The following is an 8341-nucleotide window of genomic DNA, read 5'->3' on the forward strand; positions in this document are numbered from 1 at the left end:
TTCAACATCACAGCAAACGTTTTGCCAGACCCTTGTGGGAAAGCAAACAGCGACTGCATAAAAACTATACATTTAGAGCACACCCTTCCCGGGAACTGCAGCTTGTTAGGGGGGTTGGGAATTGTAGCTTTGCGGGGGTGGGGTAAACTACAATTCCCAAGGTTATTTGCAGGAAGCCTTGGGATGTGTACACAGCTAATCTCTCTCTGTGTGAGAGAGGTGTTCCTATGAAGACTTTCTTTCAGTGTTTGTAATGTGAGGAAGGCCAGAAAGGGATGGGGGGGGGGGAGGAGAGAGAGAGAAAGAGAGAGGCCACGGGGGAGTGTGATTGGGGACGATGGCGCACAGGGCACTCTCAAAATGCCAGGTGCCCCCCCAGGCCCCCAAAACTTGGCGACCCCTTGGACTGTGCATGTAGAAAAGCAGCACCTCAGGATGGCAGGCTTTATGCTAGCTTGCTACAGGCGAGGTCCTCTTCCCAGAGAGCCCTGAAGGGGGGAGCGGATGCACAGACGGGTCGAAAGTCCAGTTGTCTTTCTCCGAGTGACCCACTTTTGATGGGGAAGTGCCTGCGGGCCGCGTCATGCGCATGCGCCCCCCGCTGCCCGGGTCCCAGGCTTGTTCCTCGCCGTGACGTCGGGCCGCCGAGAGAGGGAGCCAGCGGCCATGGATAGAGACCTGCGGAGCCGTGGGAAAGGAGGAAGGGAGGCGCAGCAGCAGCGCAGCGGAGGAAAAGAGCGGACTGGACGGCTCCGCCCGCCCGCCGGGGAAGGTCTGCTCGAAGGGCATCCGCCCCGCCGGGAAGGGGGCAGCGTCGACCGAGAACCGAGTCCTGGTCACAGGCGAAGGAGGGGAGATCGCTGCTGCGTCCTTGCGAGGGCGCCGGGAGGGATCCCTCTGATGATCTGACGGGTCTTTGAGGGAGCCCGGCAGCAGGGCACCAAGGGGGCCGGCTGCATAGATGCCCAACTGACACCCCGTGAGCTCTTCGGCTTCGTGGGATGGATCCTTCCCGCGGCTCGGACATGGATGGAGGGGGCGGCCGCGGCGAGGCGGATGAGCTGGCCAACGCCGCTGCGCGGGGGGACGTGGAGACCGTGAGGAGGCTGCTGGATGGCGGGGCGGACCCCAACGCGGTGAATCGCTTCGGCAGGGCCCCGATCCAGGTAGGAGGAAGGCCAGAGAGCCACAGATCCATAGATAGGTGGGTGAGAGACTGCCGGGGGGAGGCATGGGAGTAGCCAGGATTTATGTTGGGGGACGGGGGGACGGGACGCGGACAGGACACCCACCTGTTGCCATTCTCTGTCGACCAAATTCGGAATGAAATGTCTCCACACCAATTGACTTTCTTTTGACTCCAAGTGGCCAGGGGGGAAATGGTCAGAACTTTTCAAATATTCTGATCATTTCTACTTTTAGTTAAGTATTTTTATTTATTTGATTGATTTAGGTCAGGGCAGCTGACCTCTGATCCCGCCCATGGCTGAAATTTTAAACGTGAGGCTTAGATGTGCGGAGTATGAGTACCGCTCGGGGGCTAAAATAGGTTTATTGGGTGGGGGCTTTGCGGAGAGGGGCTTATGGGGGGGAGAGAGAGATTTGACTTTAACAACCCATAGCCAATCCGTGTCCAGTGAGAGTCAGATCCTAGTAGCTGTGTATTCCTAGCTGTGCGCACGCCATACGTTTAAAGCGCATCATCCGCCCCTCTCAAAGAACCTTGGGAACTGTAGTTTAAGGGTGCTGAGGACCCAGCTTAGTGCCGTGGTTAGAGTGCTCGACTTGGACCTGGGAGACCAGGTTTCAAATCCTCTCACTCAGCCCTGAAGCTCACTTGGAGTGACCCTGGAGTCAGTCACTGCCTTCTGTCAACCTAACCAGGGTCGTTGTGAAGATTAAACAAGGAGCGGGAGAAGAACCATAGAGGCCGCTTGAGCTCCTTGAAGAAAAAGGTGGGGTGTAGCTGCAGTAAATAAATACACAAACTGAAGCTCTTGGAGGGGGTGAACTAAGGTTCCCAGGATTCGGAAGGGGTATGCGTGCTTTGAACTGCATGGCGTGCACGCAGTAACTCAGATGTGCTTTAAAATCACCTTCCTGGAAGTACGTAGAAGGCTTATCGGCTCGATGCAGGGCCCTGATCCAAAACACGTTTGCTCGGAAGTCCCCTCGATCGCACTGGAATTTACCTTCCTAGGCTCATACCAGGATGCATCCTACAAATTTGGCCCGTTCCAAAACACAGCGCTGATCATTCCCCCACCCAAAAAATAACCACACCCAAACTCAGGTGGAAGAAGAGGAGTCAAACCAGATTACACCCAGATCCGAAATGTATCAGTTAATCACAGTTTGTGTGTGCTGCTGACTGACCTAGCGAGCGAGCAGGCTGTTTAAAATTGGGGTGGGGGCGGCGGGATTTAACGTTCACCATTTTTCCCCATCCGTGGCAAATGGATCCCTGAAAAGTTGTTCGGATGAACCCTAAACGCTGGAGGATTGGCTCCGTGCCCACCCCCAAGCTTGAGTCCATGTTGTGCAGCTTGCCCTGTGTCCGAGTAAACTCAAAAAAATTGGTGAACAAAATGATCGGAGAATAAAATCATTGGAGCAATCGCTGTCCCACGTTGGGACTCTCCTTCCCCGCTAAAACAACCACCACCACAGCGTCGTCTTTGGAAATACTATATTTAAATAAGGATCTTGTTTCAGTTTATGTTTACGTAACAGAAGTATTGTATAGAACAGATCCCTACTTCGGAAACAGATTTTAATAGCAAATATTAACATTTCAAGTGAGGAGAAGAACCAGCCCTCTAATAATACATTCAGTTCCCAGAACGTGTCCTGTTTTATTATCAAATCGATTTGAGACCCTTCCAAAGTCCGTCTTCTCAGCCATATGAAACGCAACCATTTAAAACGCCAAGAATCCTGAGATGTGTGGTTTACCCCTCACACGAAACTACAGTTCCCAGGATTGGGAGGAGGCTGGAGTCGTGTGCTTCAAATATATGGTGTCTGCCTAGACTGAGGAGACAGAATGAAAAATCACTGCAACCCCGAAATGACTGGGGACGTTAGACTAAAATCTAGAATTAATCATCAGCCATATAAATATTCATCTCACTCTTATTTAACCTCATTGGGGTTTGTTTGTTTTTCACAATGGGGAAAGCTGCTTTTAAAAGCCACCTGGGGATCACACATCTCTCGAAAACTACCTCCCCGCTTCTGTTTTGGGTTTTATTCTAACTTTTGGATTCCTTAGCTGGAGATCGAGAAATCAGATCTCAGATTTCAACCAAGGGCGGCAGCTCAGCCTCACTGACCGATTAATTTAAAGTTCTCTGCATGAAAAGAGCTAGAGAAATAGAGAAAAGACGTCGGGTATGAAATGCTATTCGTGCCTACTCAGAAGTAAGCCCCATTGAGGTTAACAGAAGGCTTGCGCTCATGTAAAGTGAGTATTACATGCAATCATGGGAGCCAAGTCCTAGGGGCGGAGGTCCCTAGCCCTCCTCCCAATAAAATATTGAGGGGCCCAGGCTGCCAGGGGGAGCCAATTAAGTAAATAAATAAAAATTCTGAACTGACCAATTGTATCACAGATAACTCGGTCCTGCCCCGCCCAACATAAAGCCTGGGGCCCCCAATAATTCGTGGCTACGCCCATGGATACCCCCCACCCAAGTTGAAGGGAATTCCCATTCAAATGGGGTGTGTGTGTCTGTCACATCATGTGATCGATTATGCGGGGCAGGGCTTAGTTGGGCCCCCCAATATTTTAATCAAGTTGGCCCCCCTGCGATCCTAACCGCATTAACCTGGGAGTAAGCCCCGCGCTGGGTTTTGTAAGGCTCCCTTCCAGCCTTCCATGTTTTTTTAAACTGAGGTCTGCAAGCCCCTCTTCGCGGCAGCCTGAGTTGCCCCCAAACTTCCAATGTTTTTAAGCTCAATGGCCCTTACTTTCTAGTGAAAACGGATGATACGTTCGCGCTCTTAAGCAGCTGAACTTAATCGTAACTCTTTGATTTCCTTAACGCACGAAATCAGGCAGAAAACGGAATTGTCAAGCAGAAAACGAGCATGGCATTTCGAAGCAGAAGCAAAAAGAGGGACAGAGAGATCGGTACTAAATTCCAGATCTGGGTATAATTAGAATTACAATAAGTCTACATTTTAAAATAAAAACACAACCCACACGGATATCCCTTCTTTTACAGCGGGGTGAGCAGAGCAGGTCGTGTTTTTTTTCAATTTAAAAACAAATGCATTATTTTAAAATGGTGCCGATTTAGCACAATCAGCCAGGCGCTTAACTCCGTACTAGAACCTGCACCTCTCCAAACCTCTCCGAACCTGCAACCTCTCAGCATCCTAACCTTTGGCCATGCTGGAATTCCAGCATCTGAAGGGCCACAGATTCCCCACCCTTGGTTTAAAGCCTCTGCTGTGGTGGCGCGTCTTCACTTTTCCTCCTCCCTCCTCCTCGAGTCTACAGTTTGATCCGACTTCCGCGAAGAAGAGTGAATTCTGGTAGACTTTTATTTTATTTCACTGCGCCTCTTTTAGAAATAATAACATTTGTTACTAATGCCAGTCAGTCATTTTATTAAACTGAAGTGGGGTGGCCCACACTTCCTTAATGATGTTAAGCTAGCCTGACTGAATGAAAAAGGGCAGCTTTCGTGTTTCCACATTGTAGTAGCTCCTACCCTCTCCAAATCACAACCGCGCAGCACCATGAATTATTGCATTGCAATTGTAAATCGATTTACTCTACGTACTCCGCCTCAGCTGGGCTGTGAACAGAGAGCAACGCAGAAGGATGCAAAAAATAAAATAAAATACTGTTGTTTAGTCCTTTTAGGGTCTGAGGCAAAATTGTTCGTCAAGCAGAGGTTTCGTTTGCGTCCGTCCAGCCTCTCACTCTTCTCTAGAGATGGCTGCAACTTTTAATTTAGCATTGAATTTAAACTTCAGCCTTGCAGACATAAAAAGCCCTATTATTATTATTTTTAAAAAAGACTTCCCTCCAAGAAAACCACCACCTGCAGATACAGGCCTTTGGTAAACATTTATTTCTTATAACATTAAAAATGTCAATATTTGACATTTGATAAGAGTGACTGTGCTCACTCCCCGCTGCTAAGTTCAGGTTTTCTTTCTCCGCTTGGTTTCCTCGCTCGTTTTGTCTCCCTGGTTTTTCTTTCTGCTCAAGAACCGCCCCTCTCACTGCAGCCCAACAGGAGAGTTTGCAGAACAGCCTTTCCGAAGCAAGCGCAACGTGCGCGCCAGTTTGGGTAGAGATTGACTCCGTGGGAGCCGTCCTTCTCGATGGGAAAGAAGCAGCAGAAGCGAATACGCTCGCCTCGGTGGAGAGAGAAGACACGGATCCTATTATCTGCAGCTGGGATCCTTCAGAATAACTCCCTCGAAAGAAAGAAAACTAATTTAAATAAAAGCCGAGCGTGCTTCCAAAAATATGTATTATTATTATTATTATTATTATTATTATTATTATTATTATTATTATTATTATTATTAAGCATGTCCCACCATTTTCAGTTTTACGCGACGCGTTTCCCCCCCCCCCCCCTAAAAATTGAGTGGTATGCACCGTTCGTCATTCTGGGTGTCATGCTCTGAATGACTCAACCGGAGACCACCCTTAAAAATCTTATTACTGTTGATTATTAAACTTATTAAAAACTACTACTACTACTTACTCCACCCCCGAGAGAGAGAAGGGCGGGGGGGGGGAGAGACTGAGAGAGATCTATCAGAAACCTTTCCGTTTCTTGAGATTTGCCCAGTTCCAACAAACAGCCTCATGCCAATTTCTCCGAAATGGTCCCTTCGAAGGGCGCGGAGTTAACGGAGCTTTGGCCCGATATAGCCTAGCGGTGTCTTTACCAGACTTTCCGAGGCGTTTGTGGGATGCTTCGCTCCAAGGAAACCCTCTTTACCCCTAGCTTCTGAAACTTGACGTGTGTACTTTTAGGACTCGCCTTATTTTTGTGTTTGTAAGTTATTTTAAACTCTCTACAATATCGCTTTAATGTTGGCACCCCCCTGGGACCTTAGACGGAGGGGCGGGCTAATAAAATAATAATAATAATAATAATAATAATAATAATAATAATAATAATAATAATAATAATAATATCGTATGATTGACTTTTCAACTTTCACCCTTTGACATTGCGCCTTTTCAAGTTCAGATCCAACTTAGGCTACAACAATTCAGGAAACAGTACCAGGGACGCCATCTTGAATAGAATGGGGGGGGCAGGTAAGCCCAGTCCCAATAATAAATCACATAATCACATGATGCGGTGCACACACACCATTTGAATGGCAATACCCATCAACTTTAGGGGGCGGCCCCCTCAAATATTTTATTGCTGGGGCAAAGCCCCCTCGACCCTTAAGAGTTGGCTCCTATGAACAGTACACAGAAGCAATAAGACCCCCCCCCCCAAATAATTATTGAATCAGAATTATTATGGGCTAATATGAATTAATGCAGAGTGGCGGTCAGGATCTTGGCTATTTCAGCCCACAGAACGCGGCCGCTCCAAGCGCCTAGACGGAAACCGTATAGATGCGCAAACCTTGACTTTCCTTTCCCTTCTCCCTCCAGGTTATGATGATGGGGAACCCCGGGGTAGCTCAGCTGCTGCTGCAAAGAGGAGCGGGTCCCAACCGGCCCGACCCGTCCACGGGCACGTTCCCGGTCCACGACGCGGCCCGCGGGGGCTTCCTGGACACGCTGCGGGTGCTGCGCGGAGGGAGCGCTCGCTTCGACGTGCGGGACCGCTGGGGACGCCGCCCGCTGGACTTGGCTGAAGAAAGTGGCCAGAGCCGGGTGGTCAGTTACCTCCAGGAGGCATCGGGCTGAAACTCTCTTGACCTGAGATCCGGGATGAAGTCAGAGGACCAAGCGGAGAGCACACACACACCCCCAGGAGAATCGCGGGTGCGTAAGCTTGAGGCGCTTTGGCTTGGCTCTTGAACCCCACCCGTCAGAGACAAGCGAGGTGGAGCTGCGGGGAGCTACAGTTGGGCGCCAGCATAAACTCTACGATCCTGCTTCGTTTGAAATGTGGCTTGTTAGATGTTTACATGCTTCCACTAAGCATGGAGAATGGGTACGTCGGTTCATGGGACAGTGTCTCCTGGTCTCTTTCTCCCACCCATGCCAGTCTTCCATGTACAATGATGTTCTAAAAGGAAACTGAGGCAACAGTCCAGGGGTTGGGGATTTGTGGCACCTCAGATTTTGCGGGATGAACAACTCCCATTTATCCTTGATCATGATTCCCCAAAGTGGATCATGGGGTTGGTGTGGCAGTGCTGGATTTAGGGCAGGGCAGGCAGGCCACCCCACCCAACCCCACCCACGGGGCAACGAGCCAAGGGGGTGCAAAATTGAGAAGATCCGTTTCAGGGTGCCTTGCACAGGTTGCCATAGAACCATAGAATCTTAGAGTTGGAAGCGACCACAAGACTCATTTAGTCCAACTGCCTGCACTGCAGAAATCCACTGACAGGGCTCTCACAAAAGATGTCCAGAGTCTGCCCCAACAACATCTGGAGGCCCCCACGGGGTCCCCACCACCCCAGTGGTAGCCAAACTTGCATCACTTACTCACACACACACCCAATCCGCAAGAGCCCCACTCTCAGATTATGAAGCTCTGCTCTGGTTTGTGTTATTATGGGGTGTTATCGCTGTTCCTTGTGTGAAATGTAAATAGCACTTTGAAACGTAGTGTTGGGGAGAATGAAGATGTTGCCAACCTGTGACTTCTTGCCTAAATGCACTCTGCTGCTGCTGCTGCTGCTGCTGCTGCTGCTGCTGCTGCTGCTGCTATGGTTTTTCATTTGCACAAGTTATGCCTGTTAGTTTTTCCTTGACGGCCCCAAGGGAAAAATTAATGGTGGAAGGAAAGGATGAAGGATGGCCTTTGCAAGATAATTGTGAGGCTAATGCTAATAACACACACATCAACTTTTTTGCCTTTTTTAAAAAAAAAAATTCATCCGCCAATTCCTTTTTAAGAAGTTCACACAAATGCTTTTGAATTCTTAAATTGTCAAAATGAATCCTTCAATCCCACTATATTAGACAGATAATCCGTATTAATGTCATGCAATCAGGTTTCAAGGAAGCAATGCCTGGATAAACGTGAGACCCCCTGAAAATGTTAAATATGCAGTCAGGGTATATATTGCAGATGGGCCATTGGCAGCAAGTTTTAGTTTTTCACTTATCTGGTTTTTTGCTGGAAAAATCTGGATTAAATGTGAGCGAGGATAGAGGTTGCCA

The 8341-nt window shown here is 48.9% G+C and overlaps 1 protein-coding gene across 1 annotated transcript; it reads left to right on the plus strand.

Moving 5' to 3' along the window:
- Positions 1-804: 804 nt before the first annotated feature.
- On the plus strand, positions 805-7314 carry LOC117060772 (cyclin-dependent kinase 4 inhibitor B-like). The gene is made up of 2 exons (XM_033173307.1): positions 805-1166; positions 6653-7314. Exons 1-2 carry the CDS (start codon positions 1002-1004, stop codon positions 6908-6910), a joined length of 423 nt encoding a protein of 140 aa, XP_033029198.1. The 5' UTR covers positions 805-1001; the 3' UTR covers positions 6911-7314.
- Positions 7315-8341: the final 1027 nt, after the last annotated feature.

The sequence above is a fragment of the Lacerta agilis genome, chromosome 16, assembly GCF_009819535.1.
Source record: "Lacerta agilis isolate rLacAgi1 chromosome 16, rLacAgi1.pri, whole genome shotgun sequence".
In the NCBI taxonomy this organism is placed as follows: domain Eukaryota; kingdom Metazoa; phylum Chordata; class Lepidosauria; order Squamata; family Lacertidae; genus Lacerta; species Lacerta agilis.